At 39.9% G+C, this 19,883-nt stretch overlaps 1 protein-coding gene across 2 annotated transcripts in view; it reads right to left on the bottom strand.

Annotated features, from left to right (window-relative positions):
* eml3 (EMAP like 3) overlaps positions 1 to 19,883 on the bottom strand; it is a 60,069-nt gene that overhangs the window by 18,646 nt on the left and 21,540 nt on the right. The window contains exons 3-10 of one of the 2 annotated variants that reach the window (XM_037112850.1): positions 13,355 to 13,531; positions 13,098 to 13,212; positions 12,406 to 12,906; positions 10,450 to 10,560; positions 10,147 to 10,175; positions 4,574 to 4,609; positions 2,960 to 3,080; positions 2,437 to 2,586 (exon numbers count right to left, since the gene is read on the bottom strand). In XM_037112850.1, coding sequence (XP_036968745.1) covers positions 2,437 to 2,586; positions 2,960 to 3,080; positions 4,574 to 4,609; positions 10,147 to 10,175; positions 10,450 to 10,560; positions 12,406 to 12,906; positions 13,098 to 13,212; positions 13,355 to 13,531 — 1,240 coding nt within the window. The remainder of the gene's footprint in view (positions 1 to 2,436; positions 2,587 to 2,959; positions 3,081 to 4,573; positions 4,610 to 10,146; positions 10,176 to 10,449; positions 10,561 to 12,405; positions 12,907 to 13,097; positions 13,213 to 13,354; positions 13,532 to 19,883) is intronic. The other variant, XM_037112851.1, reaches the window with a different exon arrangement.

Genomic DNA, 19,883 nt, shown 5'->3' with positions numbered 1-19,883 from the left:
TATTTCACTAAATAACAAGAAGAGGTTGTACAGGGCTGTTGGACAAAAATTGGTTCACATATGCTATTGGTGACATATCCACATTAGATCCACCATGTGAAAATGAGAGTAGTTGATGGTTAAGTGAAGTGTGGTTTGTAATGTATTTGAGAAATTATGATGTTGCATTGGCTCTGTCTTTAAGCACACTGGCTAAAGGGCTTTCTGCTTTAATGTAAGGATGATTACATCCAATTCAGTTGCATAGTATAGGAATAGTGGCATTGTTATACATAGACCCACCAATAGTATGGGAAAAAAAGCCATGAATTATACCTAAGTTCTCTGTGATCCCAGTTCTGACACAGGGCCACAAAAGAAGTCTATTCATTCATTCAATCATTCATTCATTCATTTATCCCGAACACTCATACTGTGTGAACATGAAATGCCTTTAAAACAGATTGCAGGTTTAAGATCAGTCTCAATTATCTGTATAACTGGATTTGTCTCACTGAGCAGAGGGCTAACGGTTTGACCCTCAGCTAACTCCCACATACATGTCTCAGTATTTTGTCATGTTGAGAGCCTGATGTCAGGTTGAAATTGAGATTCAGTGGGATTTGTTGCGAAAACAGACAAGTGCATGATGCCTGACATTAAGGCAGTAGGAAAGTCCCCTGCCTCTGGGACCTGACATGAACCCATTTTCTTAGAATTCTGCTGTCAAAAGACACATCAAATCCTAACTATTGTTTGAGCCAAGAGCTATTTTGAACAGTTTAGTGGTTACAGTGGTTCAGGGGCAAGTGGTAACTTGCTAGCGCGCTAATCGTCTCCTCACATCTCTAGTACACACAGTCAACACTGCACCCGCCTCCAGCAGCCATATGAAAACCTGGGTTGAGTTCAGAGTTGGGTGAAGCAGAAAATAGCTTTCTTTGTTTGCCCTCGGTGTGCTAGTTGGCAGCACGTTGATATCTCTTAACAGAGTTAAATGGACTTTAAAATGTTTTGACAGATTGTAATAGGCTATGATGGTTAAATATGAGACATTTTTACAACAACTTTTAACCCTTTGAACCCAGAGTGTTTGTGCTTTTGACTGACATCAGTGAGTGGATATATACAGTGTTGTTGTTCAAGAAATATAGTATATGGATTCGGGGTGGGACAAAATATTGATCGCTTCCTCTTAAGCCACTATCATTGATGCTTTGGTGTTAAATATTGATATTTTGATTTAAACATGAAGGCACTCTGCAGATTCTCCTGACAAGCTAACTAACCAGAGTCACTACTTCATGACTCCGTGTAGGGGTGCAACAGTACACGTATTTGTCCTGAACCGTCAAGGTACTAGCATGACGGTTCGGTGCATGCAACCGGGTGAAGCTTATGTCTAGCTGCTGCAGCTGTATTGTATGTGATTGGAATTACGTCCAATATGCCAACACATCACATCAGACACCAATCATCAAAGCAGAAGGCAGAAAAAGGACAGGAGTGCAAAAATGTATTCCGTTAACCAGCCTTTGGATGTGAGAGCAGACAGGACCAAAGTCATCACAGAGGATACTGGCATATATATTTCATATGCACCCATATGCAGTAGTAGGGGAGCCCAGCCTCAAGTATCTATTAAGAGTGCTCACAACACATTACATTGTCCCAACCTGTGCACACATAAGCCAGTCCGTGGTTTCCGTAGTAAGTTATTCTATTAATTTTGTACTCTTATAACAAGAGAGATGTCAAACACCTTTTATTTCTTATCAGCCCTATATTAAAACATAACCAATGAAAGAGTGCATTTTATTGCTGCTTAATACACTACAGGAAGCGGTACAGTACCAACTAACTCAGGTTGACTGAATGCAGTACTGTCTGTTCAGAATAAATGAATAGAAACCTAGCATTTGGGATTTGTTGCTATTTTTCCGTTGTACCAAACTTGTATTGAACTATGAATCCAAAACCGAGTAATGTACTGAACCGTGACTTCTAATCATTCCAACTCCAACTGTTCTGATATCTGGCAGTTAGCCTGTTGCCAGTTTATAGCTATTCTATATTGGAATGATGGGACACACGGACATGGACAAAGAAATGCCAAGCTAAGACTCTTCGCAGATTTTGTTCATTTGTTTAATCTCTGTGTGTTAACAGTTTCATTCCCACCCCTTATATAGTTTATGTTGACAGAACATAGTGAGCCTTAGATCTGTCCAAAAATGATTGTCAGTGATTGTGTAAAACCATCCAAATATCAGAATATTTTTGATTTCACCATCAGGTACTATTATTCTTGTCATACTTTTGGGTGATGTAAACATGAAGTAATTTCCCATGGAGGCAGTCCGTTAGCTGTAGGCTACATCTCAGTCCAATCTTTCGGCCTAAATTTCATTTTATCTAATCTGTGGATTCAGTTACTAAACATTGTCTTGCACTGACCAGCGGACGCAGTCTGTGTGTTTGCGATAGTGGCGCTGCGTGCGGTTGTTGATGTGGTAAAGCACAACAACACAGGCGATGAAGTACACTGCCTCGCCTGATGGAAGGAAGTACAGGTTGGCCCGGCAGTCCCGTCCTCGGTAACCATAGCTGGCATGACACGGTCAAGGTCAAATTCAATTCATTCATTAAAGGATCAGTTCACCCAACAATGAAAACTGTGTCACTGTCAACCAATCTGCATGTGAAAATTTGAGTTGATATGAATAGTAGCGAAAGAATAATGAAACAATTTTTGTCTTATGAACTCCCCCGATAAAACACCCACAACTTCACAGCTAACAGTTAATCTGTGACTGATGGAGTCCTCAAAGACACTAGACTAGATACTACAGAGATATTGGCTCGCATGGCTTGACTCCAGAAACGACCACACATTTGAATCAGCGCTGTCTGAATGTAATATAAACCTCATAAAAATGAAGGAGAGGCTCAATACAGCTGTGGCATTCTGGAAGGATACACCCAGTCCAGCTCCAGTCTTTCAGAGGGCGGCTCCATCTTCAGGTCTTCATAGTTCTGGATGTTAGAGGGGATGTACATGGTTATCGGCCGGCCTCGGATGAACATTTTGATTGACTGTCCTGGAAGACAAACATAGCAGGGGACCAGGTATGTAGTGGTAATACACAGAGAGGCAGACAGAGACAATTGTTTTTCTGTTTACTTTCCCTTCATGTATCCTAATCAAACTTCCTTTGTCAACATTTGTGCACCTTGATAGCTTACTGCCCTGTACTCACTGTTTCTCCTTCCTTGAGTTCATCATAAATTGCTATCTTTAATATTTCTTATAAAAATGTTAAGAAAAACCTCAGAACTGATCTTCAGATCAATGTTTTTGATCACAATTTTAAGAGTTTTACAGAAACATAAATTTTAAATTGATAAACTTCAGTCAGCTACCCAATGACGAAGCATTATAATCTGTACCGACTGTTGGTTTCAGAAGAGTGCTCAGTGCTCACTCAGCCCTACTAAAAACCTGCAACCCACAATCTGCCCAGCAACAGCAGTTAGAGACTAGTATAGGTGATGATCACAGTGAAGCCTTTAGCAGCAAAAGAGACAGATTCTTTTGTCAGGAGTTGGTGGAGTCCTAAAATAAAGCTAAAAGAGTGAATACTGGACTTGCATTATCCAGAAAGTTGGACATGCTAGATGTTTAAATTTACAAAAGAAATGTTGTCATATCAACTCATAAAGTGCTGATAAGTCAATGTCTTCATACTGAATGGTTTATGGTTTTCCTTATATAATCATATATGTATATATATATATATATATATATATATATATATATATATATATATATATATATATATATATATATATATATATATATATATATATATATATATAGATATATAGATATATAGATATATATATACACATACATATATATATAGATATAGATATATATATATATAGATATATATATATATACACATACATGGCTACATGCTTAAGTCATCCAATGGCAATCCTTCCAACAGTTGATGTGATATTTCAGTCTGGACCAAGCAACCTACATCCCCTGAGCTACGCCATGAGCATGGCTAAAAACAAATAATGTAGTTATGTCATCGTAGCTACTATGAAATATTTAATCAGCTAATAGTGTTTTAGCTCACCTAGAACAAGCTTAAAAAACAATCACTGATATACATCCCCGTATATGCCATACATCAGATACTAAGACTGGCTGCAGTCTAATCCAGTAGTGGAATGGGATATGGCTGGAAAACTGTTTTACAGAGGTATCAATTTAGCTAGATGTGCTAAATAAACTAACAACTAAGTATGTTTTACCTCATTATAAACAAAATAATTCCATTGTAATTATTTTCTGTTCACCTGATGAATCTAAGTCCAATATTAACTCTCAGCATGGTTTTAGTGGTCATCTGCCAATAGACAAGTGGAAACTAGAATAGAACACTCAATATAAAACTGTCTGTGTGTGACTAGGCTACAGTGAACGGGAGACTGCTGGAAAAGTACACCACTCTCTGATGACCTTCTGGGCATAAAAACAGCTAAAGATACAAAGTGACATAAAAAAAAAAAGGTCTACCTTGGCTGTACGTTCCTCTTCTTGACCCGGGGGATCCTGTGTGAGCATGAAAGCACAAATTTAGCCAAACAAATAAACAACAAGTCACAGCTGACCTAACTTCCACTTTAGGAATCCCCAAGGAGCTATTCCAAGTTTGAAAGGGGTTAGATCTATGAGTTTAGAATTTCAAGCTGGGTTATATCTTCCTTTTCCAGTTCTTTTTGGAATGTAATGGTCTCTGTTATGTTGGGTTTTGTTTTGTATATTTATGAGATATTAGGGTGAAGTCTGAGCAGACTGCTCAGACTCTGGGTCTTCTGTCTGGTGTCAGACCATGAAATTATAGCACCTGATAATAGGCCAGCGAAACACTTTAAGAAGACTTACCAAAACACTAACCTCTGTGGCAACAACAGAAGTCACAAGATAGTGAGGAAACAGGGAGACATTAATCAAAGCTAAACAGGGCAAGAAGAAAAATATAATTCCTGCTGTGGAATCTGCTAGTTAAGTTTGATCCAGTAAATGATAGTAGACAATAACAACACTGGTCACAAGGTGGTTTTTGGAATATTACCAGATGAGATAGAAATGAGGCCTCAATATGAATATAAACAAGAACATTACTTTATTTCTTTATTTATTTTTTTAACATTTATTTTAAGCTTAAATGTGTAATTTTTAAAATATTGCCAGAATTCAAAGGTAGTTTCAAAAACACAGGGGGCAGCATATCACCAGTGTAATTTACGACTGCTGCTCTTTGCTTGCCATCCATGGCTGTAGCTAGCAACCGATAGCTAATTAGCTCATGGCTCAGTTAGCTGTGGAGCCAGTGGCCCTAGAGTTTGCCTGGACTGGGGCAGGTCATCTCCGCAACACAATACTTAGGTATCTTGGACATAACATCAAGACCGTTGTTTCTTCACACTGTCAGTTTGTTTAACATTTGAAACTAAATCTCCGGCCACCCTATCTTAAAAAAACAACACACTACAGATTGGCATCTTCTCTCAGACATTTGATTAGCCCTGTGCTGTTAAATAATAAATAACTGAACCATAACCTTTTGAACATCATCAGTCAGAACCAAAAGTTTAAACACTCAAGAGAACACCAATACAGTTTATAATGTAAAGTATAAACCTCTTTTTGGTTATAAAAAAATTCCAAATTAATTACACAATTTAAACAGACACTAAATAATGACATGTTTGTTTGATGGTTTGTGAAAAATACACTAAAAATTAGCTGAACTATAAGGACAAGAATCAAACACCGTTTTAAACTGGCAAACTTGTGATCAAAGAATGAAAAGGAAGACCAGGGAGACAATGGCAGCCTTCAGTGAAAGCGTTTTAAATTTCAGTGTTAGGGACACATTTGGGGTTTTAAGCATAAAAGTATCAAAAATAGCCAAGACATTTGAACTATGTCCTCCTACATTTTCTGCCATTCTCTGCTGTCAGGAATCTAAATGGCTACACTAATGCCAGGTACAACTATAACTGAATCAAATAAGACTTGGAACAACACGTAGAATGAATGAAAGGCAAGGTGAAAGAGAGCGACTTGAAAAATGTTTTTTGGCAGCCTCCTCTGCAGAGCTGGCCATCCATCATTCAGTCAGGCGAGTTGGAGTGCTGCAGCTACTCGGCTAACCACAGTGCATGTGATTCCAGGCAGCGCCCACGGCCCAAACTGGCTCCGCAACATTTGGCTTCACAAGAAATCAAACTCATAAAAAAAAGTGTTGGCTGGTTTAAATAGGGAGGGGAAATGTTAGGCCATAAAGAAAGCTAAAGAAAGCTGGGGTAAAGTAGTTTCCCTAAGGTGGAGGTCTGAAACAACTGCACAACTCCCCATCATTTTCAGTAATCGATCATTAATTACTACTACACTATCACTGACCATACACACATAATACGTCCATTGGTAGAACAGATGTTCTCAATTTTTCACACTGATGAAATGAAGATTCAGGGCTCTGAATATACAAACTGCTAATATAGCCACTTCTAATCAGAACATTTCTGGTTAAGTTGCTCAGGGGAAGAGCTGGAGGTGGGGTGAAATCATGGATACTACAATAACACACTCAAGGAACTTTCCCCTTTCTTTTTCTCTTCTCGAGCAGAGATTTGATTCACTGAACTGTGCTAAAACTGTGCCTTTTACTGCTACAGCTTTACTTGGTCTGGAGCAGCTTATAGCAGCTAAATAGTTTTTTATATTTAGTTAGGTACTTTCTTGTTGAGAGTAAGATGAGACAGTTGACCACTGTCGTGCTGGAGTCGGAGGACGACCAAATTGGCAAAGATGTGATGCAGGGATGCAGTAAGACAGGCTTCTCATATGTGGGTTTTGAAGATAAATCATAACTTGTGTTCTACTGTACTTAACAGACACTTGTTACTCCTCAACAAATTAAATGCTATTGTCATTTCAGGATACAGATGTAGAATTATACCAATAATGAATTTTGGTTGTGCTGGGTAAAAAGAAGCTGGATTATTTAGCCTCTTTATGGGATAAATATATCTGAATAACTGCAGATAATGACATAAAAAATCTGGATAAACTTAAATATGACCCATGTCAGTGGATGAGTTTACCAATGACTCTAATTCCGTTCACTGTGCAGAAATGGGTGTATTACTGAGGTTACTGCATCTTTTTCAGTGTTGACCCATTCCACTAGCTCAAGGTTTTTACAGAACACTCAACAAACAGGTAAGACATTTAAATAGTATAATGTTGCAGATCCAATGTGATTCATTTCATCTGATTTATTTTTACTCTCCTGAAATAATAAATACATACAGAGAGATACAGCATTTAGTTGTGACATTTTTATGGAAATTGATGACCTGCACTTTAATCACTGCCTGGACTAAGATGACAGCGATGATGGCTGCTACAGATGACTCTTAGGCTTTTGTTGTTTTGCCTAGCTAAATTTGCCTTTTTAATGTGTCTATATTTTCTTCATGTTTTCAAAGTCTAAGTTTGAGGCATTCCCTGAAAGAAAATGTGTTCTAGGATTTTGTTTATAAAGTTGCGTTTTAAAGCATCTGATTAAAAGAGTAAAGATTAAGATGAAAGAGTGTATCTCATACAAGTGGGCCTGTCACCAAAAACAGCTCTTAAAAAACTGAATTCATACCCATGACTCTAAATTAGAAGGATCCTGAGACTCGGTATCATAAATGTATCCTGCATTAGGAAGACTGTTACAATAAAAGGACATCTCATGTCTTTTGAACAATTGAAAACAACATAGGATTTGTTCAAAGCATCACCTCTCAGACAGTTCAGGGTCATGATTATTCAGCACAGCTCACTAGTTTTCTCAATTTGACATTAATGATAAGAACAACACCATAAAGCATTACCTGTTGTACTTATACTGCCAAGAAAACAGGTTATTACAAATCAAATATTACATGTCTTTCCTCATTTGAAGCACAGTTTGAATTCTCACAAAAACAATTGCATTTGTGTTTTGTCCATCAGTAGCACATACCGTCATTTTAGACTTTTTAGTCAACACAGATCCTGTGGTTGCCACTGAGTGTTACATCAATCAAAGAACCATGCACAGCTGCAATTTTGTTAAGTGAACTTGCAAAACAGATCTGGAGCCAGACTAGTGCACCTAAAGACAGATTGTAGCTGAAGCTGTTTTACCATTTAATAAAATCACGTGAATTATCAGAGCATGTTTCAAACCAAGAACACTCCAATTAGTGGAAAAACCATCATAGACTATCAAGCCACAGTGATTAACATCTTTTGTTGAACAACAAAATTCTTATCTTTCAAGTTCTGCAATGTGAGAGAGTCTGAGATTGTACTCTGTACTGTAGGAATGACATCGAAAAACAGGGCTAACCAGAGGCAGACTAAAGGCCAACACTCATAAAAGCTACGCTAACCACAAATGTGGTGTGTTGGGAAATGCACTCAATTTTGCAAAAACGACTCCATATGAGTAAGAAGCTGCCTGGGAACAAGCACAGAAGTATAGCTCAACTGAGGCACTGCCAGCATTGAAGTCAGGATGGATTAACCCTGAATGAAACGTCCCTATAATGAAATGACATGCAATAATGATCCACAATAGATGGACTAAATCCATGCAGCACATCTCTCTTTGTTCCTTTAAGGATTAGAGCTCTGTTAGAGCACAGACTCAGTGGGAAAAAATATCCTTGCTTGGCTTTTTTTCATCTTTATAGCTGAAGAGGGATTTCGCCCATGACAGAAATCATCAGCATTGGAAAAGAAAGGCAAGTTTTAGATTAATACCATCCGATTTTGAGATGATCACTGCCCAGGGCATCTTTCGACCACCAAACTTGACCAAACAATATGAAATCAGAGACTCATATCTTTATGGAGCCCTGTCTCCTCCACAACATCCAGGATCAAGCTGTTGCACTTGATAGGCAAGCCATGTTCTAAGCCAAAAGAAGAATGCACAAAGAACATAACCGTAACCCTAATCAGGATATGACACTGAAATGGAATGCAGGGAAACCTGGTTTATGTGCAGGTAAATGCATGCAGGTGTGACTTTGTTTTTTTCCTAAGTTATCTCAACAGCTTCACCTTCTGATCATCTATAATGGAGGCTGAGAACAACAATAGTTTACTGCGGTCAAATCTAACTTCACTTTCATTAGAGCATGTTCTTTAGCATCATAGTTATTGTGTGACTATGTAAACATGACATTGTGATTAGTTTTATATCATTTCATATATGAGCAAAGATTATTGGCATGCACAGATTGTTAAAGTTGCAGCTCACAAGGGAAAATGAATGACTCCATGTGCACACTCTGCAAAGCATTGTGAGGTTTGACTAACACCAGTTGGTCCAATCAGTCTTGTACATGCTCAGTCGTATAAATGGTAGCCCACTTTTTTGGTCTTTATTAGAGAGGGGATTTTTGTAGGTGTGTATAGTATGGAAAGTCTTTTACAGAAATGCGGCGCAAGTCCTTTGTTCCTTGTCTCATGCAAGTAATTTTTCTTGGCCAATTCAAGTCAAATACAGTCCTCTATTAAGGCAAGACAGGTCCCAAGGGACTTATTTTCTGTTAAGTCAAGTTACAAGTCATCAAAAGAGTGACTCAAGTTGACTCGAGTCCAAGTCACAATGACTTGAGTCCACATCTCGGATTAAATAAAAGACAAATACAAGAAAAAGAACATAAGGCGGCTGTGGTTCAGGGGTAGAACCAGCATCTTATTATTGGAAGGTCGCTGGTTCAATTCCCCCGGTTTGCATGTCGAAGTGTACTCGGGCAAACTGCTCCTGCTGGTCACCACCTTGCATGGCAGCCACCGCCATGAATGTATGTATGAATTACTGTAAGTCGATTTGGACAAAAGTGTCTGCTAAATGCTCTAAAACCAAAGTTATGAGAGTTGCCAAAATTTCTTGTCCTCGGGATATCTGTGTTAGATATCTAATGTGAGTAGCTAGATAAATTCCTTCTTCATTTGGAAAAAGTAGTACACAGTTATGTCAATCTAATTTTCAGGCTTACACACAAAAGAGAAAAAGTCGAAATATGAATCACCTGCACTGGCAACCAGGTCCTTTGCCCGACTGTGGAGACAGAAAATAACTGTGTGACATAGATATACAGTATGACACCATTTCATAAAAATTATGCTTTTATCCTTCAGTCTCTCACTCAAGTATCACATACTGTCTTACTGCAATGTTTTCATGGGAATGGAATTTTATTATTATTCATAGGGGCCATCAGTGTTCCAGCAAGTGTGTCTTTGATGAGATATGCAAGGCTGCAGAAGGCATAGGAAAATGTGAGCTGTGTGACTACAGGATGACAGCTGTGAGTGATGGCAGTGTGGCTCACTTCTCTAGGCTGGGGGAGCGGGTGAGGAGGTTGGCCGAGGACGCGGCCTTCTTGTCCAGACGTTTCCTCTGCCTCTCTGGGTTTCCCAGTTTCTCGCTGTTCCTGCGAACCCTGGAACACCAGGACAGAAATCAGAGTCAGCTTCCAGGTAAACACTGGCTGTATGTCCACATACAGACACTAATCCCACAAGGATGGAATCACCGACACCACTATTAGCATGCAAAATTTAATTCCCAACTTTCTCACACAATAAATCTGGTTTGATACTTATATTTTTTTAGTTTTGGCTATCATTAGTGTAATAATATTGTACTAAACCAAAGTAACTGACCTTTTTCCTTCCTGCCTCGATTAGAGTTGCTATGCCTGCCAACCTTTTTGCTGTTGTCCAGTGTAAGGCGACAGTGAGTTATTTTACCTTACTAACAGTTAACAAATACATAATGTAATTGAAGTGCTGTGCATAACATATGCACATTTATCGTTGAATTAACATAAGTTTATCAAACTGTTCAGTTGTTAAGGAATAATGAAATACATTTATAATAAACTTGGATTAACCCTGGCCTAAAACTAAGACTAGCTCTTTGAATGGCCTTCAATGAATATCCTTGTCTTATCTTGGTAACTTAAAGAAGAGATTGTTGGTGAAAAAAACGTAAATCTAAAAGCTGTGCTCATAATGAGGGTCTGACTTCAACAAGGACTGATGAACAAGGACAAACACAAACACACCATGTTCTAAGCCCTAATTAAACTCTTATCCTCTCTGAGGATTTCTTGCGACACACCCCATTTCCTGATGACATGCCATTGTACCGGAAGCATCACCAGAGGAAGTGTTGCAGAACTAAAGACAGCGTTTGAGTCTTTCTACGTCACTGGCCTAAGATCTAGGAAGTGAAACTCAGCCGGCAACAACCTCTTCTCCCAAATCTCTGTAGTACCAATATTTAAATAAAGTGGCCGAATGTAGACGAGTGAGCATGCAGGCATAGCTTCCCCAGTATCTCTTAACAGAGCGAGACTTGAGCTTATGTTACCGTCACCAATGAAACCCCCTTACAAGTCACAACAAGGAAGCTCATGAACAGGTAAACAAAAGCAACTCTACTCTGGCACAGTGGTTTTGAATCACAATTAGAGAGATAATCATTTGAGTTCAGAGAGTTCACAGTGGAAAACAAATCACAGCATGCAAGAGATCATTGATTTGTTGGAAGGGAATGTAAAAGGAATGATTAGTGTAAAAATGCACTGAAAAAAACTGCAAAACCCAGTTGAATTGCAGATAGTGGCACTGTGTCAACTTTAAACATCTGCATCTTCTTACAGAACCATCAGCTTTAATTCATTGTGGTTACAATGAAGTTGTAACAGAGGTACACTCTGTAGGTTCTTTGGATTCTGTATTAACTCTGTAGATGTAACAGAAACTGTTTTGAAATCTGTCCAGGCAGAAAACATCAGTCTTGCAAACCCCCTGACCTTCCTCATTGAGTGTATATGTATTGTAACCCTAACCAGCACATTTTGTACATTATGCTGTGTTCAATTGCCCTCACATCACATTTTCCATTTGGCTCAAATTCTGTGTGCCTCGAAGCTAATCTTGGATATGTCACTCAGTGTGGACAAGTGATTCCATTATGTTCCAATACAGCTTTATGTTCTCCTTGCCCCCTGTTCAAACACTGGGAGAAGAGAGCACATGGAGGCTGGAGCGAACATGATGACAGAATGTCATGTTTCCTCCTCTAACGCAGCACAATCACACTCTTGCAACCTGAGGCTGATGGTTTTATAAGGGGTTTTCAGTATAACTGGGATTTGCAGTCACACAAGTCAAAATCAGAAAAGCTTTTTGATTTATTCATTAAAGCCATGCAATTATTTGCAACAGAAAAAAATATGAAGAGTGTTGGTTAAAAGCGGGATGGTGGGATAACGCACAGTTGTTTCTTCTCTCCTTCCTGGATGGGGGACAGGGGTCCAGAACGGGAGATGAGGTTCTGCTCTGAGGTTCTGACTGAGGCTGAGCCAGAACCTGGCTCCTCTGGAGAGCAGCTTCCATCCTGGAAGTCCTCCCTCTGGAGGCCTCTGATCGTGGTGGGCTGAATGGGCTCCTCTACTGATGACATCCAACTCAGCTCCTTTTCCTGCTCTGCTCCTACTTCTTCATCTTCCTCCTGCTCCTCATCCTCTTCCAAACCGGGGACACGGTGGAGCTTACCCCGTGTCCCCTCAACCACAGGCTCCCCTGGTGGGAGGGCATCCTCTAGCTGCAGGCTCTGAACCCGCCTAGGAAGAGGGACTCGCTGAGTGTCCAACCCTGGGAGGGTGGGCTCTGTCTGAGTTGACCTGTCCAGTGTTGCTGGTCTGGGCGATGGCTTCATGGACTCTGAGCCTCCTATGTGGCCATTCGTATTGGGCACCATGCTGTCTAACAGCTGGCTAGAGATAGTTCAAATGTCGGGGTCAACACAAAACAGTCATAATCATACTACACATATCATATGAACACAAACTGACTTCTGAATGGACTAGCATGCCTCTGATCTAGAAAGTAATATGAATACATCAAGTGAAATAAAACAGTGATGGTCCCTCCCATTTGTCCTTTAAAGCCCATGTAAGTCCAGTACCTGGGAGCAGAGTGGCGGATCGTGTCAACGCCGGAGCTTGAGGACAGTTTTCTGCTGCTGATGCAACCATCTGAGCAGCACACTTGGTTCAGAACTCGTGCAGCACCCGGGCTCACTGGGTGGGATTAAAATGATTATTAGTTCTCTCTGAGTGATACTGGAGCACTCTGTTGTACCACAATGCTTCATTTATAATGGTATGTTGACAATGTAACATAAGGCAATGGAGTAGAGATATCATGTTGAAGATCACTCACCTGCAATAAGCTGCTGTTTCAGTATTGGTAAGAGCTGATCATGGAGGCGGATCCTGCGCAGGGCATCAGCCAGGGAGGATTTTAGCAACGTGATCTCGTCCTCCTGCGCCTGCAGGCGCACTTCCATCAGAGACACTCTGTCCGGGAACTCGGCACTGCTGTCTGCCGACACGTCATCTATAAAGAACCCAGAAGGGTTAGAAAAGCAGAGCTTATTGTGTAAAATTGTGAAAAGCCAGTGAGGAAGAGAGTAAACACAGCTAATTGTTTTCAATGACTTCAGTAAAACAGTAGAATCACTGTTTTTGTTAGCATGTGTCATTGGAACATGACAGTAAATGTCTTGATTTTGTGTTTGGATGAGAGTAAATCAACAAATGTTAGCTGACACAAAAGACAGCAGCAACCTCTCTAACTTGCACTGACAGATGACTAAAATTATAAGGACAAAGTTCTGCTTTGTTACAACGTATTACTAGTGTTCTCTCTCTCTCTCTCTCTCTATTTGCAGGGGCGAGGGTTGGGCAGTATCCAATTTGTATCCAATAGTATTAAACCATCCCCACATTTTCCCACAGTATTTGGTTTCATATCACACTGAAGTGCTTTGAAGGAACCACCGATCGCTGCTATACCTTTTTCTGCCACAACTTCATCTGTAATTTTCCATTTTATATCACGTTAACAAGTTATTATTATGTGAATTTTAAGTTGTTTTTTTTTTTTTTATATATACACGTGTGCTGGTGTGTATTTATTGCTGGTGGCAATGAGAGGATTACCAGCTATATTTTCCCACAGTAAATACACCACCCATTCAACTCACAGCTGTGTCTCTGGGCTATGCAGAATGGGCAGGGAAGAGTGTCTGTGAGGAGGGGTGCCTCTCCATACAAACCCAGCTAGAACGACTACAGTCTTTGCCCTCGGCTTGCTTGTGGAGGGCCAGATCCTAGGCCAGAGATACTCCAGCTGTGACAAGCATCTCCGAAGGAGTAGTAAGTAGTAGCCGATAACCCAAGAAGAGCAGCAGCTGGCAGGTCAGGAGGGACTGCAACAGCCAAAGAGGGTGGTGTATTCACTGGAAAACTACAGGTCACAGTCCCATTTTAGCACTGCCAATAAACACCTGTATTGTGTCGACATTTTGGCCAGTCCTCATTATTTTTTCCAGGCTGTTCAAAGTTTAAAACCTGGTTTTAGAATCAAGGTTATAATTAGGTTTAGGTTAGGGTTGGATTAAGGGTTTGGGTTAGGCATTTGGTTGTAATGATTATGTTAGGGTTCGAGGCTAGAGAATGCATTGCCTAGGGTCTCTCACAAGCATAGAGAGACAAAATGTGTGTGTTTTCTGGCATGCTGCCTGTTTAGACAGGAGATTACAGATGTTTAGAGGGTTGTTCTCAAACAGAGAAGAGTCCAAAGCCTCTAAAAGACCTTATTGTGTGTTGTGTAGAGCTGAAGTTCTGGTGTGTGTGTGTGTGTGTGTGTGTGTGTGTGTGTGTGTGTGTGTGTGTGTGTGTGTGTGTGTGTGTGTGTGTGTGCATGCATTTGAATTACATAGCTGGTTCTGGTCCAAAACAAGTGTGTGAGAATTTTGGAATATCTCCTTTTGTTTTTGTGTCACAGGATGGAACAAAGCTGCACACAGCAAGCAAGAGGAGGATATGTTCCTGCTGATTACTCAGCCACTCAATTCTCGCTCAGCCATTTTACATGTTATTTCTCCACTGCAGTCCAACTAAGCACAAACTTTAATTGACCAAGAAGTTCTGCGGAGATGGTCTGCCCACTCAGTAATAAGTAGGTAGAAGGTCTTCAGACACCACTCCTCTCTGCAGAAATCCTGTGAAGTCCTGGCGACTCAGTGACTAACAGTTGAGATCCACAACCTGGAATTACACAGTGCCAGTAATTGTAGTCTAAAGCTCCATTTCCACATGGATCAAAATTCTCCAGCAATAAACAGACAATACTCTCTTGTAAGGCTTCTTGGTCAGGGCTTACTTCAGGAATGGTTAAGCACGGGTTAGGATGATTTTAAACCATATGACTACCATGAATTCTCAAATCATGGTTGGGGCTTTTACTTACATCTTTACTACAAGAGAAATAGGCCCTTACTATAAAAAGGGTTTTAATTCTGACTCCCCTGTTCAATAAATACAAATATTTGATTTTCAAAGCCCTTTAAACACGATGGAAGGGGATAACCACAACCTTAGTCAATGCTGTGTAGTGGTCAGTATATAAAAGTTGGACATCAGTGATTTGTGACAGACCATGATGATTGAAGTTGAGTCTGTTTGTTTGACTCTGAAACTATAACAATGAGTAGAGCATCCAAGCAGGTGTCCATGTATAACATTTCAGTGAGAGGGTTAAAGCAGAATGAACCCAGTTACAACACCACAAACCATCATACCCATAAAACATAGCGTGGCTATGTTGTGGATACCCAGTATGACCAACTCGTGGGGAGAATCCAAACCCCCTGCTCCCAGCACTATATAACCCAAATAACCCAGAGGGACAACAAAAATGATTACACGTGTAAAATAAACGAAGAAATTAATTCTTATCAGGGTGATTCTGCAGAACAGGCATGGTGGGTGTTACAGGTTTTTACCGTCAGACACGACACCAAAACGAAAACTGACATCTTAAACTTTTGTTTTGCTTCACCTGCTCAGCCAGATTGCCGACTACTCTTAAGTTTGGCCAGTTATTCAATAATGAACAAGCAACAGCTACTGTAAATAAACCCAATCAACTATTTAAGGAGGCTGATTAAAATTCCCTGGCTCTTATCAAAAGTGTTGTAGCATGGGAAAATATCCCTATTTTGGAGTTTAACACCTTCATAAAGAAACATGAAAGCTGGTAGCTGCTCGCTGCATGATGACTGCTGACACCAGGAGATGTGGGTGCCTTTGCCAACTGAGTGATGTAAAAGCAGCCGGAGGCCTCGTGGAGGTTTTGGCACATCAGGGTTATGATTCACTGTAGCCTTCAAAACATTTTTCTTTGGTGTAACAGTTTCACTGAAACAGGCATTTCATCATCACGGCAGTTGCAAAATACTTGGACCAGATCCCACTTGGCAGTTGAGGAAACGTTCCTTCAGTGATTAGGGTTTGCTTGGAAATTGTGCACACTGATTATTCTTTAGAACAATAAATACAGAATGAAATACAGTGAACCAACTGGTTCTTAGGTGTGATACGGAGCCATCAAACCTCTTTCCATTGCTGATCTAAGGTCAAATGTTTCTCACCATGTTTACACTGCAGAGAATTAAAGTATCACAACTCCCATATTTCTCTCATCATAAAGATTTGGTAGTTGAAAATGAACTTAAGGGTAAACAGTGTGATCCCTGACTATGAAGAATAAGAAACCTTTATCAAGCAGCTTACTCCAACAAACAGTAAAGTGGTGGCATGCAAACTCTAAGCAGGAACAGCCAATCAAAGACAGGGACTTACCCTGCTTCTGCTGCATTGTTTATTCTTTAAAAAGCACACAAAAAAAACATTTTTTTCAGGGATATGTTGTTCTGAAAAATATGAAAACTAAGTTTCACACATGACAACAAGTACATGCTGTGAGTTTGTGAACTTAACAATAATCTAAAATATCTAAAAGTGATCAGTAACATAAATATAAAATAGGGGTTACATAATGAGGTGTGTTTCAGAGTGTTTCCATCAAATAAAGCTAAGCTAATATACTGATGTAGACATAAAAAGATTAGAAAATTAAGCCAGAATGAACATCCACAATGTGAGACTGCTCATAAACCTGTTTTGACTCTCCCCTGATCTGAATAGACTGATGTTTCTACAGGTTCCCTTCAGAGAGTTCACACTTCCTCCCAGATCTATCGGAATAATAGCCTGTCCAGAAACCTCTGGCCACTGGCCACTGCAGCAAAAAGGAAGTGTTGATGAAGTGACACAATCAACTTATTGGGAATTTCCAGTCCGACCAGAGACAGTATTTACAATGTACAAGCAGCTGGCTCTACATATGTATGCCAAACAAAACCAACACTGCCACCCAAACTCAAGGTATCTGACAATTCTGGATACTGATACATAATCAATGATCTTTTTTTGGTGGTTGATACCCAATCATCTTATTAAGGTCTGGATCGTGTGATACAGATCCAGCAGATCTTGGGGCTTAGAAAAAAAGTGTGTGTGTGTGTAGCGGTCAGGACAGTGATGGTGTATTCAAGCAGTCCACACTTGTAAGTTTTGGAGGAGTGACTTTGGAGGGAGGACTGAGGGAAAGGTGTGGGATTTGTCAGTTGAATACATTCAAAGTAGAGCCTGACCGATAAAGGATTTTTATATTATATTATATATATATATATATATATATATATATATATATATATATATATATATATATATATATATATATATATATATATATATATATATATATATATATATATATATATATATATAAAAAAATCCAGATACGCGCAGCAAAACATAAACAGATTTCTATAACATTAGTTATTTGTAGTTATTTATGAGTCCTCACTGAAACAATTTAAAGGGGCACTTATGACGGAGTAAACTGAATAAACAAACTGACCTTAAAAGACATCACAATTTCATACTAGGCCTTTTTACACAGAGACGCCGCATTATCTCTGCAGCGGAGGTTCACCAATTCTCTGCCTTTGTTTGTTCACACAGAACCAAGCAGATCCAGCGTAAAGTCACACCAGTTTTTCAATTCATAGAGCAAGCCAGTGCTGCATATCCAAAAGAGGTGTGAAGATATACGTCATGAGGTTGACATCTGGGTGTTTTTTTCAACATGTTCCCCCTCTCCATGTCCAGCTGTTAATCTAAGCCTGTACCTGCTGACTGTTTATAATCATATAGATGCTGTTATAATGTCTTGTGATTGAGATACTAACCCACCATGCATCCTGGAAAGTGACAAACTGATGTTTTCTGCTCTTAATGACATAATTACATAATCGGCATCAGTAAACAGGACCCTGTCTGACTCTCTCCCTTGTGGGGAGGGATGCCGTTTTCTGGGGGAAAGCTCACTGAAGTCTCAGTTGGGAGGGCTGACCACCACAGTGATTTTTTTCAAGACAGTAAAACAACTACACAAAAGTGGGCAGAGACAAACACTTGGTGAGTTGAAGTTTTTTGCCACGGACAGACGGTGCTTTTTCAGGCAAAAATGTTCCAAAGAGTCTGTAGGACAGAAAGGATGTCAGACACTTCTTCACGTGTAACTGCCATCTTTTTTTCCTCGTATATGTTGCCAAAGGTACAACTAGTTACTATGATACTATTGTTCGGTCATATGATGTTGCTTTGTGGGACATTTCTTTTTATTTTGTTGAGTGAAGGATCTGTTTAGTTATCAGACTGTAAACAAGGCAGAATTCAGTAAATGTGGCTGCAGGTTTTCATTCCAACCAAGCAAGAACACACCTGATCCAAATCAGGTGTGTTCTTGCTTGGTTGGGATGAAAACGTGCAGCTTTATGGCCCTTTACTGGATCAGTTTGACACCACTGTGTTAGTTGGTTAGTGTATCTTCCTACAAGGCTACCTGTTATTCTCTGTGCACTGTCAACACACACACAAAAAATTTGTGGTGGTGCGCCACACAATCAAGACCGACCGCCACATGTTGCTTTTTTGTTTTTTTTTGATTGATTTTAGTACTACTAAAAGATGCAGCATAACTTTTCGGCTGCATTTCCTTAACCTGCTCTTAACCATCTCTCTGTCACCCAAGTATCTCCCACACACAGCCCCTCCCCTCCGTGCACTTGGTGTGCATGGAGGGGATCATCCATCTAAGACCTTTCCCAGTCTTGTGGAAGGCCTCAGTTCTAAACCCCCAGTCTTCCTGCCTGTACAGAGCTCACCAAAAAGTGGCTGGAGCTTTAACAGCCATCCTCACTAAACACTACCTGATGATAAACAATTGTAACATTCCAACCTTCCTTTTGTGAGGCTGCTGTTGAAACATTGATGGAAAAGGCTGAGAAAAACAGAAACACATGCTAAAAGCTCACCCCCTCTGCATACCTCCTACCTCCTGGTTCTGAGGGTAAGTAGAGCCTTCATCAGTCAGAGAGGAGGACCCCACATCATTAGTAAATAAACAAGTTTCCCGCTTGAAATCCAGATGAACTTCAACACAAATCAGAAACCATGTTCTCACAGCCATAGATAATTTAAAATAGTTGTGGTTGGAGCTGTCTGTTTTTGTTGGGTTTATTTTACATTTTATATAGAAGCTCAAGTTATGTAGGTCAAGTTGGCAGACAACATTAAGTGAGTGAAAATAATCCACTTTTAAATCCCAAAAGTTTAAAAGTAATCTCTGAGCTTTCTTCCCGTCACTAAACAGTCCTAGATCAGAGCCAAATCCGAAGTGACTGCAGGTGTTTATCCTCAAAAGGATCTGGCTATAATCCAGAATCTCTAGCCAAGCCCTCCACTCAGGACTCCTTCAAATTCCTTTGTTTTGA

Source organism: Acanthopagrus latus, chromosome 10 (genome assembly GCF_904848185.1).
Source record: "Acanthopagrus latus isolate v.2019 chromosome 10, fAcaLat1.1, whole genome shotgun sequence".
Classification (NCBI taxonomy): Eukaryota; Metazoa; Chordata; class Actinopteri; order Spariformes; family Sparidae; genus Acanthopagrus; species Acanthopagrus latus.
Note: the sequence above shows the minus strand (reverse complement) of the source record. Positions and strands in the feature narration are given on the sequence as shown.